Genomic DNA, 15,789 nt, shown 5'->3' with positions numbered 1-15,789 from the left:
GAAATTTACAGATTCTATTTCAGTCTAAAATATGTCAACTTGAAAAAGTTTCTAGATTTCAAGTGATCAACTCGGTTGCTTTCTTGAAATCGGGAAATATGTAAAGCTCATTCCTTCTAGAATCGAAAGCTACTCTTAAATTCATAGCCTTCCGCCGGTAGAGTTGTTTTCCTCCCCATAGTTGCTCAGTTTTAGAGCCAAATAATCGTGTATTCAACACCGGAAAATGGGATTTAATTCCGATAAGATGATACAATAACACTGTGTAAAGTGTATTATCGGCGTAGTCTGGTCTATTCTGGAAGCGTGGGAAGATGTTTTCGTCCTTGGTGGAAGACATCACGTCACGCGTTTTACAGATTCTTCTTATAAGTTATAATTTATAAGAGAATCATAAGTAAACTCTCTGAAAAATCGACGTGATACTGAGTATATCAAATTTCTCTGAAGTTTTCTCTCTTGGATGCTCAGTCGATAACGTTGAGTCAAACTTAAGAACGGAAGAGTTGAAATGCCATATTTCCGGGAAAAATAAGTTCGAAAATACAATATCCAATGTCAAAGCATGCAAAACGTAACCTTTTCTTTGTAAACGGCAGAGCTGGTTTAGATAATTCAGTATACTTTCATGTGTTTTTCTAAACGTTTCGTTAAAAAATTGCAGCGCAGAAAAATTGGAGAGCGAGAAACAATCACGTGCAGTTTTTCCCTGAGTGCTGTTTTCTCGGGTAATTTGTTGCACCACTCAGCAGAGCTCAGCGGTCGTTTTCCCGTTTGCCGAGCTAAACTGTTAATAGATTTTCCTATTCACCTAATAATCCTCGTTGCCTTGTAGAGTGTCGTGTTTAGTTCCTAGAGCAAAGGCCTGTTTGTGCTAAAATGGACACACTTGCTAAGAAAAACCGGAAATTACTCCGGTGGATCTCCTTGTATAAAAACGGGGAAAATGAACAAAAATATCTTAGCTGAAACACTACCTTGTTGTGCTGATTTCTAATCATAATCACCTGAGCGCCCAGAGATCGATTTTTTTCGTTCAAACGTGCAAACTTTGTAACTGTGGTTTCCCTATCAGTCAAGGGTCGGCAGAAGCCTACCCTTGTGCACGCAACAAATTTCTAATTTAAGCAGTTGCTATGAACCAGATATTGATCTTATTCGGATGTTCTAGTTTCAGTTAAAAGCGCTCAGTATCTCAAATAGCAACGTTTCGGCATTAAACAGCCTCTCAGTGCGGCCATCACTTAAGATAAACTAATTTCTTTAAATCTATTAACGTATGAATTATAAATAGTTTTCAGTTAATAGCCAAGATCACCCTGAGAGCATATATAACCGACGGAATGACACTCACGTTCATTTTCCATCATCTGTGGACCCTATGAACATGTATCTGTCCGAAAAAAATATGTCGTACTCCGGTATGCTACTGATTTTGCTACACTTACTGAGTCCCTCGAATGGGCGACCACAAAATCACGGGCGGGCTCAAGTGAATACAAATTCCCATACAGGAAAGAACCATGGTTTTCAAGTTGGAAAAGTTTTCACTGCAGGAGGAGCTGCAGAAATCTTTCTTAGGAATCTTTATCACGACTATTTCTATGATGACGGGCAGGTTAAAGCGACAAATTCCACAGTTTCAGAAATCATCCACTCCGTTCAGGGAAATGGTATGATGAATAATTGTCTTTTTTTAACGAAGAATTTTAGATTAGTGAAACCGACAAGTTAGGAGAATTAAATTTTAGAAGCAGTTTCTCTGTTCGCAACCAAATCAGAATAATTAATGCTCTTAAAAGCGTTGTTCCTTGAACATTTACGATAGGAAACAAGGCAATCACCCTAAAAATTTGGTGCTATTTCAATGATTTTAAGGGAATTTACGCATCTGTTTGATGACCGAAAGGGTTTCAGAGAGAGTAGCAGTTCCTAAATCCCTATTTCCTTATATTTAAAACCACTCAATCAAATCTTCATCCATTTTTAACCATCTAATTTGACTTTTACCAACATATACATTTCAATTAATAAACAATTACCGTATCTGAACTGTTTGCCAAATTTTTTGTGAGTGGATGCATAGAATCCAAGTCTCTTGCTTCAAAGCGAGCTGGATACATCCCAAGAAATGCGCCCAAATTGAACCGAACAATAAAACAAAGCAAAAGGTGAAACTAGTAAGCACAAAAAAAATTAAGATGACAATAATTAACTGGAATCAAAAAAAAAAAAATCAAACACCTAATTCAGAAACAATTCGACTTCTACTTGCAGTTGATGCCGCTTCCAAACTCATCCGTTTCGACGTGAAGGGGATTGATCCCAAAGAACACGTCGAAAAGGCCGAAATCAGGATAAACTTTCAAAAAATCGTTGGACAGGTCTTCAGTGATGATAAACTAGGTAGTTGTGGCCTTTACGACAAGAAAACAGGCAGGCTCATTACCAAATCTGCACTTCAAGGAGCAGATCCCAACTGGATTGTGTTCCCAATGGTCGAGACAGCCGTTGTTCAATGGTTTCAATCCATTGACACAGTCCATGAGGTTCAGGTCAAAGTAGTGTCAGACTCAGCCGATGACTCTGTTCCAAAACCTCTGATCTCCAACACAACAAATGGGAACTCAGATGGAGTATTCATGGTTGTTTACACTGACGGTAGGCAGCTTCAGGAAGTTGAGTACGATCCTTTCTTGGGGAGGTGAGCAAATGCTTCTTTCACTCAATCTTCTCTTTCCTTTCTTCACATGCTTTCGGTCGGACACTAATTTTGTCCTCAAATAAATATTGACATGAGAATAAATATTGACATTTTATTCCGGAAACACACCACATTTCCCTGTTCAGATTGAACTATCCAATCGAATTTTGGGAGATCATCAGAATAACTTGGAAATTACGAAACAGCTTCCCTATTCACATTTAAAATAGACCAGTGATCTTTCTGTAGGCCTGGCGAGTTTGCGAATAGCTTTTGTTCTCCCCAGTTCCTCTGACTTCTCCACAAGCTGCCACCGAGTGGGGTGGGGTGGGGGATCATAAGAACGCACTTTCAAATGCAGAACTTAAATAGAGTGTTTTGGGCCTTTTTTTAGTCGGCTTCGTCGTGATATTGGTATGAACAAGACAAATTCCCGGCCATCTACCAACGACACTGATCTGTGCACCAGACGTGACTTGCATATCAACACCAAGCAGACTTTCGGGAACTTCCTCATCGCACCGCTCTCGTTCAACGCCTATGACTGTGTGGGAAAGTGTGACCTGACTGCTGGTGCCGCCAGTTTCAGCAACCATGCCGTGGTGCGCTCCCTGGCTGCGGAGCGGATGGATGGAGGAGGCAAGGTAGTGCTTAACTGCTGCGTCGCAACAAACTTCAGCACCGATATGCTGGGGATCATGTACTTTAAGAAAGACGGTCACGTGATCCTGCGCCAATACCGAGACATGGTCGCCACAGAATGTGGCTGCCGTTGACATAGAACGTACCCGCGCTTATCACGTGGACGCCTAGGGCAGATTTACGATTAGCACGTGGCTTTCGAAGAAGAATTGATTTGTAGATGTAATAATCTCCCTATTGTTATTTTGAAAAGCGTAGCTATTCAGTGCTGGATAAAAAACTTTTAGATTGAAAACAAAAAGATGAAAAAAAAAAAGTAATGACACTATAATTATTGAAAAAGAAGACAATTGTAAAGATAAGCAAGCTATGAGTCCAAAGTGAAAATAATGAAAAATAAAGATAGAGTTAAGCAATGAGAGAGACATAATTTGATGAAGTTGGTAGAGATTGTCAGAATTTGTCCCTAAGGCCAGAATCACTTAACTCTCTCGTTTTCAGTCTTTTTGTCAAATCAATAGGACGTGTTTCATTTTCAATGATTAAATTTACTTTCTTAAACAAAGTGACATGTCCCTATTCTCAAAAAGGTTTAAAAAAAATTAATTACTCTATGAATACCGGAATAATTGACATCACAGACACTAAATGCTTTTTCGACGCTCTGTCTCGGAGCTCCCGAGTAAAACAAGATTTTCGCTTTTCTGAGCAATTTTTGAGCAAAATACAGGTTTACGGCACATATCAAACTCATAAAAATCAACAATTTCGGAGAAAAGTTCAATTTATGCAAATTTTTGGACTTTTCATCAACCTTTGAACACATAGCTCGTCACTTGACAACATTTCGCTGACTTATTGACTTGGAGTATATCCATAAATTTCACTCATATTTGTGAGCGACTCTTAAAAGCTACCTTTAACTTTCTTTTTTTTCGTGACCGATGTTAGGAATTATTGTGAACAACGAAAAATAAAGCTTTTGATTGACGTTTCTATAAAAATGTCAAGAAAATGAGGCAGCACCCTGTTGGATTTTTAGCAATTTTTAGCAACTTTTTTGCATTCAGTGAGAAACTTTCCAGAATTTTATGAGCACAACTGGTAGAGGCCTACGCACAACACTTATACTTACAAAAAACCGATTGAATTTTTGTGAACAGCGCAGGATTAAATTAACGCTCTCACTCCCAAGATCTCATAACTAATTCTCTATACAGTTTGCCATACAATTGCTATAAAGTTAGTTCAATTTATAATCCCCTGGTTAATATTTTTCTTTAGTCTCATCACTTTTCTGCTTGATATTTTATAGATATTGTGAGAAGAAATTCTATTTTGGTCAATGGTAGGAGTTAAAGATTTAATTCAATACGATGTGCCTCATTCACGTAGGTTTGCAGCCTCGTTTTCTACAATCGTCAGGTTTTAAGTCCTTTAGTCTGTTTCAAAACACTCCCTGATGGAGTCCGTGACACAGTCTGAAAGCGAACGGAACAATAATTAAATATTCAGCATTTCATCGTCTTATTCCGCGGTATCAAGTAGTACTTCAGAAAAATATATCCTAGCCGTTCTAAGTAGGCAGAAATCCCCTAAGAATCCTGAAAGTACGGCTCTGAAAAAAGCGAAAAATATTAAAAGTATTATCTAGTTGGCTGTTTGGAAGAAATAAAATTTGTCGAGACTCCCATTAACCAGTGACAGTTCCAGAAATTTTAACGAAAGACTTCATGTCGCATCGAGGACCATTTATAAATTATATATCATATCGATAATTGTCAGCACTTTTAGGGATTGAAAATTCTTGTTTGATAGATAATACATCATTAGCCTTCACATTTGATTTTGCTCCATTTGCAATTCTTCTATTACCATAAGTTGGATTTGTATCCATAAAAGAAAGCGAATAATTTTATGACCAATTTTTGATCTCACATCCTCAAATTGAAATCTCCGTGGGAAATATTCGGTTCTATTTTTCACGTTGCCTTAACAACTTGGATGGATAACCTACAGCTACAATTCCAATCATGGTGAATGTCACACATTTCAAAAAAAGGAAAATAAAATTAAAATTTCCCAATAGACACCTCTCTAACATGTTTGTCTTAATTCCGTTCTTAAATATTGATTGAGATTAGTTATTTATAACCCTTTGTGAGCTTTTCAAGCCATGCATTTGCAATTCTCGTTAATGCGTAACGGTTGTGATCGAGATAAAACCTCATTTTGCGAACAGATATCCAACTTTAAAGGGATTTACTTCTACAGAAAGATCTTGGCCAAATTCTGCTCATCGGTGAAAGGTTGGCGTTTTCAGATTTACATTCACTAAATAATTTCGCCATATCGTTCGCTGTGTTTTAAATTTTTTTATTTTATTTTATGTTTGTTATCAAGCATAGCGAACTCAGTGATTCCTTTTGTTAGTCAGAGCATCAGAAGAAATATGTTAGCTTAGAAACATGGCTAATGTTACCAATAAGCCTTAACTGCGCTGGGAAGCCTTCGGATTTTGCACAAGCATTGCAAAAGTGATTTCGATCATTGTTAGATTGAGAATGTAACACTAATTTGGGCTGCGCAGGTGAGGCGCGATGATATTAACTTAAAACACTTGATTTTTATGGTATTTTTTAGGTATACGACTAGCTATGTCATCCACTTTTTCCTAAACAACCGTCTTCTACTGTAGATAGTTTCGCTCAATCTGAAGCAGATACAATGCACTTTGAACGCTTTGAACAGAGAACGAATTGGGTTACTGATTAACTTGGAATTTCTCACTCGAGGATAATTGCATTTCTTTGAGTACACCTGCACAACGATCATGTTTTTAAAATCATTAACATTATTCTACTAATCGAGAAACAGTACATTTCATGAAAAAAAGAAGCTTTGCGCTTGTTTTGTCACGATTGTTTTGATCACTCTCAAATGTAGTATTTATGCTCTTCGGAATTGAATTTTTTTCCATCGCGTTTGTCACTTTCTAGGTACTGATTGTTGAACGCGAGGCAGCCATTTTGAATTTCAGCACGCCAAAGTAATACACAGATTTAGCCAAGCCTAAAGCCCCCGCACGTCTCAAGGGCACAACGCCTTGCCTCGGCCAGGACTAGAACCCGGGTCGTCTGACTCGGAGCCCAGTGCACTGACCACTGGACTACTGAACAAAGCCGTGGCGTTGAAGTGCCCGCGGTACAGTTGACTACGCATGTTAAGAGTAGTACCTTGTACGGCACAATTTTACTGTCCTCGGAAAATTTACTCGTACTTAATAACAACAAATTGCACTCAAAATCATGTTGTTTCCTATGCTAATTTTTCAATGCGAGTGACGTCATAGTTACTGACAGGTGTGCACTTCAATTCGCCTGCTTGGTGATAACTGTACTCATACTTCTACCGTAAATTACACAGCAAAAAAGAAAAAAAAAAGTTTAATGACTGTAAGCCGCATTAAATCCCCTTATTTCTTGTAAGTTTCTTATTCAACTACAGTTTTTCGGAGGAAGAAAGGAATAAATCGCATCATCACAACAAATAAACTAACAAACTTTTGCAATATGAAAGCGATCTTCATAGTAATGAACACTACTCAAGCAGTAGTGAAAAGCAGGCCTGAAAAAATTTCAGGCCTGTACGGGATTTGAACCCATGATCTTTGTGATACCGGTGAAGCGCTCTACCAACTGAGCTAACAAGCCAACTGGGAGCTGGTCACTGTTGGTTCCAAGTTCCCAGTTTAACCGCACTTCAAATATATGACTTTCATATATTCATAGCCGTTTAAAACTTTTGCAAATTCAAAACAGTCATTTGAATTTACTCACGGTGAATTTCCTTGGCATTCAAAAATGAACGGAGGAAAATCTGCGAAGATTTCTTGTTTTGGAAGTGGATGAAACTCTCCCTTGGATCATTTGGCTATTTGAAGAAAATCTCGTTGTAATATTCAACCAGCTCAAGTTTGCTTGCTACACTGATAAGACATACTGTTGTTTTTTCAAAAGTGCACGCATTTTTTAAATTGACAGGTGTCAAAAGATGTCTCAAAGTTTGTTTGGAAGCCTTTTAAAACAACTGAAGTGAAGATGTGTCGGTGAAACATCTTCCTTTCAATGACTGTGAATATAGGAAAACCATATATGTGAACTGACAGAGGTTTTTTAACAAATAACAATGAAAGCGATTATCGCAGTTATGAACATTTCTTAAGAAGTAGTGGAAATAAGGCCTGAGAAAAAGTCAGACCTGTAGTGATCTACAACCTTACATTGCTCAGGTTCTTCTTGTTAGCATTTTGCTAGTTTAATTGAAAAATTATAAATTTTTTACCAGTCTCGGTCCCTAATGGGAATAACTGTGCCATTTGACTAAAGAGTGGTATACAAATTCTCCAATAATTTTTTAAATGAAACTGTTTGTTTGTTGCTACAGTTTTCTTGAAGAAAAAACGTGGCAACTTTTCCCTCTCGACCTTTCCCTCTCCGTGAACACTTTGGCGAAATTCAGCATTTTAATAGCCAATTTGATAAATGCGAGAAATATAAAGTATTTGTCGTTGTTTTCGGCATTCAAAACGTCCTCTTCGTTTCCTCCAAAGCAAATTAAAATCTGGGAATTCATTCCGTGTGGCGCCATTTCTCCGGACAGGAAGATGTTTCAGTCTTCCATGGGTTTACCGGCAAAATGAACGATGGATTTTTGACCAATCAGAGCGAAATTGTGTCTGAGTTATGTCATAGATAAATAATTGTGACGGTGGAAGTTGGAAAGCGGCGAAACAAAGGATTATGTAGGTGAACAGAACTATAATAGCTCTGCATGGGGCCTTTATTAACTTAGTCTAATCTGCATTGAACACTGTTAAATTATTTGCAATGTCTGAAAACTGGAATATCGACAGAAAGTGTAATCACTTTTCTACTCCAATCTCAACGTTGCCTGTGTAAGTTGTGTTGAGCAAGAGATCTGAAGCTGTCGGTGCATGTAAACAAGGTGCATGCGGTTAATGAAAGTTTCCTTTTGTAAACGACGTTTTTCTGAACGTCGCCGTCGTGACTACTTGTATTTGTTTAATATTTTTTTTGAGGAACCGAAGTTGAATTTTTGACTTAAATGAAAGGAGCTAGTGCAATCAGTGCAGTCAAAGCTTTCGAAGCATTTCTGCTTACGAAGTGATTTCTTCTGCAGACCGATTAACCCGATGTTATATCGCTAGTTAAGGTGAATTTTATTTTGGTTTAACTCAACTAAACATAATTCTAACGGTGCTATTCTCATTTCCCCCCGCCCCCACCTAACGGTGCTATTCTCATTTCCCCCCGCCCCCACCTAACGGTGCTATTCTCATTTCCCCCCGCCCCACCTTAAATTTATCTCTTAATATAATATTCTTTGCACAGCTTCAATTGGCAAAACGCTAACGATACCATTTTAAGAGAAATATTTACGTTCTTCCCTTCTCCTCAGTACTTTTGACTGTTACTTCAAGGCACACTTTATCATTTCTTTCCCAAAACTTTCGGAAGCTTCATGTGGTAAACCCATAATTTTGTAGCTTAAATTTTATATTATTTTAAGTTCCAATCATGGATGACATCATTATTCTTTAGCTTCGATAAATACCGATGTTGTGTCGACTCAGGCACTTGTGGGAACCCTTTCCTGTACCTGCTATCCGATTAATAAAGGTAATAGGACCGAGTGGAGTCCAATTCGGTCTGTAATCACACGAGTGATTAACAAAATCGGACGACCGCGAAGTTATCACCAATCAGGCGAATTGAAGTGCACACCTGTCAGAAACCATGACGTCACTTGCATTGAAAAATTGCCATAGGAAACAACATGATTTTGAGTGCTATTTTAAAAATCCCCCATCTCTTGGCATAATTCTGTAAAATATCAGCCACTCGAAAGGACTATATTTCTGGTCGAATGTTATTTGCAGTGAAAAGATTTGCCGAATTGGTCTAAGGATGGTTCTTCTCGTTGCATCTTTATTTATCGTCCACCTGCTGCCTCCAACAACCGCTGAACAGTGTGGAACGGAATATTCCATTTTCGGCATGATGTTGATGAGACACAATTTTAAGACAATGAAAACTTCTAGCGCAATGGAGTGTTTACATGCTTGTAGGGACGACGTGAGGTGTCAGAGCCTGAACTACGTCATGGGGGAAGATAGCTGTGAGTTGAATGACCGCACCAATAAGGCCAGACCTGAGCATTTTGTGCCAGATTTATTCCGATATTATCTTACACGAGACAAGAATAGGGGTGAGTTATTGCTTTATTTAAAACATACTCTAGAAACTACATTCGACTAAACTACAAAAAGAGAAAGAACCGTTGGCGTATTCCATGGTATCACATGGACCCATATGCCAGCAAGGCACTCGAGTAGAAGACCGGATCCCCGTGCACATCTTGGCATCGCACAGCAGTTCACTGATCATAAAAGCTTTTTGTGTAATTTTGCATACAATACATAATGTAGGCTTTTTCCTCTTCCTGTTATTTTTCTTTGAACACTTTCTTTAGAATGGCTTATTTGAGGTGATGGTTTTTTACGGCTTAAAGTTAAAGTTTTACGACAACTGCTAAAATTTACTGGTTTTTATGCCCAACGGCTGAATTGTTTTTGCTGTGTTACGGCTAACGGTTAAACCCATTGAGACCCTCTTTAAAGACATTATTCTTCATCCTTATGGAGCCAGCCAATTTCTTTTTTAATTCTGATCCCTCTGATATTTTCTTCCAGTCCCTCTCGGTTCCATACCGGAGGTACCTGCGGAGACATGTAGAGAAATCAAGTTGAGTGAAGGTCACACAATCAGTGGCAGCTATTGGTTGAATTCGATTGTTAATGGCAAATCCCTACTTGCTCAGTGTGATATGGAGACAGAAGGCAAGTTGAGCTGTATTGAAACCTCTCGTTTTAGGTAACTGTTTTGGGGGGGGGGGGGGAGTTTCTGAAACTATTGGGCTACGCTAGTGGGAGAGTATAACAGGGTAATTTAGTCATCGTTAGAGCAAATGATTAAGGGCTAACGCTCTAAACGTCAGCTTTGAAGAAAAAGTACAATTAAATGACAAGGTGATGCTACCATAACCTTTGAATCTGTATCGAAGTCTCAGAGGTGTTTCATGAATAAACTTGCAAATGTGGAACTTTCATTGTGAGAGCGTACTTTTTTAAAATAGGAAATGCTTTGTCTATGATTTTTTCGCGATTTGCCTCATCAGACGTTGACGAGTGTAGTGCTGACGTCCATATTTGTGGCTCTAATGCAAACTGCACAAATACCAACGGCTCTTATTACTGTTCCTGTCATTCTGGTTTCACTAGAAGTGGCAAAGAATGTGTAGGTAAGGACATTATGTATAGATTACTTTTGAAATTACTTATTCTTTTTGTGTGGAACACACAGAAGGCCTCTTGTTAGAGAACTTTGCTAATTTTTATAAACTGCTCGTCGTACAAGTTCACTTCATGTTCAGTACTTGTTCGTCATCTCTCTCTCAGATTTCTTCCACCATGTTCCTCTTGATCGACTTCCTTACAGACTATCAGTAGTATATCCGAGGATGACTCTCAACAGGGCTGTTGATGTTCTATAGAGTACATCATCTGCCCATTGATGTCTCTTTTGTCATATTTTCTTAGTCAGCTTTTCATTTTGGACATATGACTTTCATCACCTACAGTAACGTCCCTTTTTTCATATTTCTCGTTAAATAGGCATCAAGCAGTCTTCATATACAAGGCTGATAATCCAATACTGTAATAACCCAGAGCCATATTTTCTTCTTAAGGCAAATACAAAGTCGAACTCTATTTATAAGAGATAAAATTTTTATCTCCTAATAATGTTGGTATTCTGTGATCAAACATAATGTTTGAGGCAAGCTTGCCACCACTCCAGACGTAACTGTCATGGCTAAGAACAGTTTTTGTATCCATCAGAATGTTTGATATTAAAAAAACCACACGAATGATAAAATTGTTTCATAGCTAAGATAAGCAAAGTCACATAGTTTTTTTTTCTAGATGACAAATATATAAAATCAATTCCGAAGGAACTTCTTTTGTATCCCTTAAGGAAAAAAGTCTTTTTGCGGATTGGACTTTATAAAACCAGTTTTATCTTAGTTCCCTTGTATTGCATTAGGAGATGATAAAAATTGTTTACCTAGAAAAGACTACTCCGTGAACTGTTCAGTGTGAACAGATAACTTTTTATATTTCCCAGATATAGATGAATGCATAGCTGGTGTTCACACTTGCCTTCGTGGAACAGCCACGTGCATTAACACTATTGGTTCGTACAACTGTTCTTGTAACCTTGGTTATGTTGGGGATGGAAGAACAAGTTGTTATGTGCAGTCAGCCGGTTAGTAGTTTTTTCTTTTACAAGTAATGTGAAATAATTTTACTTACAATTGCAGAGGCTAGCATTTTTTTTTTTCATCTTATACTATCTCAGATATTTTCGTCTGACTTTAGATGCTTCACTGAAGATTGCTCTTCTTTATTTTTTAGAAATTAGGGCGGGTAATGATTCAGAAGAGTGAGTCGTGAGCCGTACATATAAATATTTTATCTCAAAGAAAATAAGAATGATAATTTTACTCGAATTGAGGTTCAAAGCTCTTTCTCACGCACATGATCAGAGGAGAAAATGTCTTAATAACAGATTAATGAACTGATAAAATGCTTGAAACAAGAATGTTGTCAATCATTTCGAACTGTGTTGAAGCCATTGAATCTCCTAAAGAGTATTTAAAAAGCTACATAAGAAACGTAAAACACCAAGGAGACAAATGAAAATGAAAGAAATGAACCGAAACAACAATGAGGTAGCGTTACTGTAACTCTTTAGCTGTGCATTTATCTGTTTTCTCTCTCAGAATGTCAAAATCCTGCAAGTCTTACAGAAGCTAACAGGAAAGAAACGTTCACCGGAGTTCTTTTATGCGACAATTCACTTGGTCCAAATTGGTTTCGTTTCCAGGGGGCAGCCGGAAATAAAATGGCTGCCACATGTGTTCCAACTCACCGCTGTGGAACGCATGCAACTGGTTGGTTAAACGGGGTTCATCCTACAGTGAGCGAGGGTATAGTCACCAGGAAGGTCTGCTTTAATTGGTCAGGAGGATGCTGCGTCTGGTCCATCAACATCCAAGTAAGGAATTGCAATGGATATTTTGTGTATTACATCAGTGGTACGCCTTCAGTGCATCCCTGTCACCTGCGCTACTGTGGTGCTGACTAGATTGTCAATGAAAACAATACGAAGCGCGTTTTTCTTGTGGACTCCGCAAATTTTCGACTCATTTCATCCTCAAGGATCTTTCTGTGGCTGTGAAATGAAAGTGGCATTGGTAGTCATAGTTCTTAAACTCGCAGAAAATTTTTTTCCTCGAAGAAATTAGGATACGAAATTTCTTTTACATTATTCAACCAGATTAATGGTGAAAATGTTAATCAGCCGGCAAATTGGTGAATAAAATGATCAAATTTTTAAATGTAAATAACGAATAAGGCGAAGGGTTGCAAACACTTGCCTACGTTTTAAGTATATTGATGTCCGATATCAACCTTTGTTCCCTTAAACCCAGTCGTTCGAGGGTTTTTTTTTCTTCGTCTGTGACCTTGTTAACAATGAATCAATGTTTAGCTTTAAATCACAAATCAGTGCTAAGCTCTAAATTCCTATAGCAGTTGTGATAGCCTCACTGAATCATTTGCAACTTATTGTGCTTTAGTGAAATAAAGAAAAGTAATTATAATAAACAAGTAATCCAATTTGTGAAATAAAGACAGTTAAAAAAGTTGGCCAAATTTTTGAAAGGTTAAATAAGGCGAAGGGTTGCAAACACTTGCCTACGTTTTAAGTATATTGATGTCCGATATCAACATTTGTTCCCTTAAACCCAGTCGTTCGAGGGTTTTTTTTTTCTTCGTCTGTGGCCGTGTTAACAATGAATCCATGTTTAGCTTTAAATCACAAATCAATGCTAAGCTCTTAATTCCCATAGCAGTTGTGATAGCCTCAATAAATCATTTGCAACTTATTGTGTTTTAGTGAAATAAAGACAAACAATAATAATAATAAAAAAGTGATCAAATTTGTGAAATAAAGACAGATAAAAAAGTGAGCCAAATACCCTGTTTCTTGTGGGAGATTAAAAATCTTAGCCCAAAATTCAGGGAAACACCGTGACACCGCGCGCCGCTCTGCAACACTGCGGCCAGGCCCAAACTCGATCCATTCCAAGCCATTTCATTTGAACTCCATGTTATTAAAAAGGAGCAATGGTGAGAAAAATAGATACGTCAAGCTTCATTGACTAGTTTGTACTATAAAAAAAACACAAGACAGCGACAACAACAAAAAAAGAATACCTCAAGATAAATGAACGTTTAATCGTTTGTCTCACGATGAAAGAGTCAGGCTAATCAGTCGTGTATTGATCACGACCTTTCGACTCCTATGCTGCACGTCCTCGTCAGCATTTATCTATGAACCACGATGGGCAAGAACACAATTGGAAGTTTAAACATATTTAAATACTAGAATATTATAACCAACCATGGGTGCTTAGTTTTAAGGGGGGTAAGTTTTAAAAAAACTCTGGTGCTGCGTCAATGAGGGAGTATAGCAGGTAATTTAGTGTTAACAACTGAGTTGAAAACGTAAATGAGCCACCGTAAAGAGTTAAAAGGCAGGCGTTTCAAGCGTTAGCCCTTCGTCAGAGCGATTGGAGGAATTGTGGGTTGTAGTGACGGGAAAACAATAATAAATTAAAAGTGAAAGTGAAATGTGATCTTCGCAGTAAATTTTCCAATTTAAGCAACTGGAGTTTCATCTACAACCGCAGTACAAATATGAATTATTTCATATAAAAACTTCACAATAATAAATTAGTTGAATGAAAAGCGCTCGTTGATACCGTGGGGATTAAGAGTGCCGATTTGGAAGATATATTTTTGTTCTAGCGCTTTGCGGCTTTCCGAACTGCCGAGATGTAAGTAAAGGTCGCCAACTGCCTTATGCTGTTTAGAGTGATTAGGGAGATTGAAGTGTCTAACGACATGTTTGGATGCGTCCTTGTCATTTAATTCTACGTCGCGAAGGTGTTCTCGGAATCGGTCACCTAGTCGTCTTCCTGTTTCACCAATGTATAACTTATTGCAATATTGTAATATATTGCGATGTGTGCTTAGTTTTAGTTCTAAATTCAGTGCACTTTTAGAGAAATTCAGATAAACCTTTTCCCTGTTTTACCCCGTGGCAAAAATAACCGAAACTGTACAGAGATAAATGGCCCTTCCCTGTTGCGATATTTTAGGGAATTTTTTTACCTTTACATTTTATTTAATTTTTTACCTAGTTTTTGCCTTTTTTTTTCCCTTGATTTCGTATTTTTTTCCTTGTTTTCATATTTTGTTTGTTTGTTTTTTCTACAATTTTTTTTCGTTTTAGTTCTTGGTTTTTGTTTGTTTGTTTGTTTGGTTAATTTCCTTTTTCTACCATTTACTCGTAGTTATTTGAGAGCCCTTAAACACTACCTTCACGTTAACTCCAAGCAAATTTTGTATCTCGTCAGATTATCATCTGCGACTCATTAATTCCAATTGCCTTCGTCTTCCGTGAATTTATAATGGCGTCGTTGATTCTTTGTTTTTCTTTGTCAATCAACATTCATCTCCTTCCCTAGATTAAAATCAACTATAAGTTACACACCGACATAGAGGCACCCTCTTTCCTTACCAACAAAATAATGGCCAATACAGGACAACTTTCACTTTCTTTGCAGCTCCTTGTCCTTCACTTAGGCATTATGGGTCAAGACTTCTGACAAACATGTATATTTTTGTTATAGAGCTGAACAACTTTTGCACTTGTCACGAACTTACGCTAGCCTGGATCTGAAACCATAACATCGTCTTAAATAAATTGAACAGTGGCGCGGTTCCATGATGTGTACATGTCTCAGTGAAAACAAGTAGATAGTGCAAGCTTAAAAGTTTCGCTACAGACCGTTCTTTAATTGGAGGCCAAAATACTCCGTGAACACCATATTTTATCACTTCCTTTTTCTCGCAGCAATACCAGTTTGAGCTGATTGCGCTTCCACTGTGTGGAAATTTGTGCTGGTCGGTGCTAAGAGATAATCGTCTGCTTCAAAGATATCCGACTGATTATTGCTTACCAAAACATCTCAAAAATTTTTATTTGTCGCCATCTTAGCAAGTATCCACTGTTGCTATGGATTCAGGAACGAGTTGGAGGCATGCTCAAACATCATCAAGCTTTGTCTCTTCTTGATTTCTCAAATTAGAGTATGCGGACTACAAAGTTCTGGACAGTGCTGACAGAAACATTATTTGTCACTTAAGACTGTTCAAGACTAGGAAAATT

At 37.8% G+C, this 15,789-nt stretch overlaps 2 protein-coding genes across 3 annotated transcripts; both read left to right on the top strand.

Moving 5' to 3' along the window:
* The first annotated feature begins 1,065 nt into the window (after positions 1–1,065).
* On the top strand, positions 1,066–3,765 carry LOC113674940 (growth/differentiation factor 6-A). The gene is made up of 3 exons (XM_027191434.2): positions 1,066–1,673; positions 2,278–2,704; positions 3,099–3,765. The coding sequence occupies exons 1-3, from the start codon at positions 1,382–1,384 to the stop codon at positions 3,478–3,480; spliced, it is 1,101 nt and encodes a 366-aa protein (XP_027047235.2). The 5' UTR covers positions 1,066–1,381; the 3' UTR covers positions 3,481–3,765.
* A 1,751-nt stretch (positions 3,766–5,516) lies between these two features.
* Positions 5,517–13,143, top strand: LOC149051943 (uromodulin-like). Of its 2 annotated transcripts, none has more exons than XM_089202637.1 (6): positions 5,517–5,655; positions 9,309–9,637; positions 10,122–10,268; positions 10,607–10,729; positions 11,614–11,754; positions 12,272–13,143. In XM_089202637.1, the coding sequence occupies exons 2-6, from the start codon at positions 9,337–9,339 to the stop codon at positions 12,634–12,636; spliced, it is 1,077 nt and encodes a 358-aa protein (XP_089058763.1). In that variant the 5' UTR covers positions 5,517–5,655; positions 9,309–9,336; the 3' UTR covers positions 12,637–13,143. The 2 variants fall into 2 exon arrangements, with proteins under 2 accessions (XP_089058763.1, XP_089058814.1); XM_089202688.1 differs by lacking the exon at positions 5,517–5,655 and adding an exon at positions 7,807–8,581.
* Positions 13,144–15,789: the final 2,646 nt, after the last annotated feature.

The sequence above is a fragment of the Pocillopora damicornis genome, chromosome 1 (assembly GCF_964200805.1).
Source record: "Pocillopora damicornis chromosome 1, jaPocDami1.2, whole genome shotgun sequence".
In the NCBI taxonomy this organism is placed as follows: Eukaryota; Metazoa; Cnidaria; class Anthozoa; order Scleractinia; family Pocilloporidae; genus Pocillopora; species Pocillopora damicornis.
Note: the sequence above shows the minus strand (reverse complement) of the source record. Positions and strands in the feature narration are given on the sequence as shown.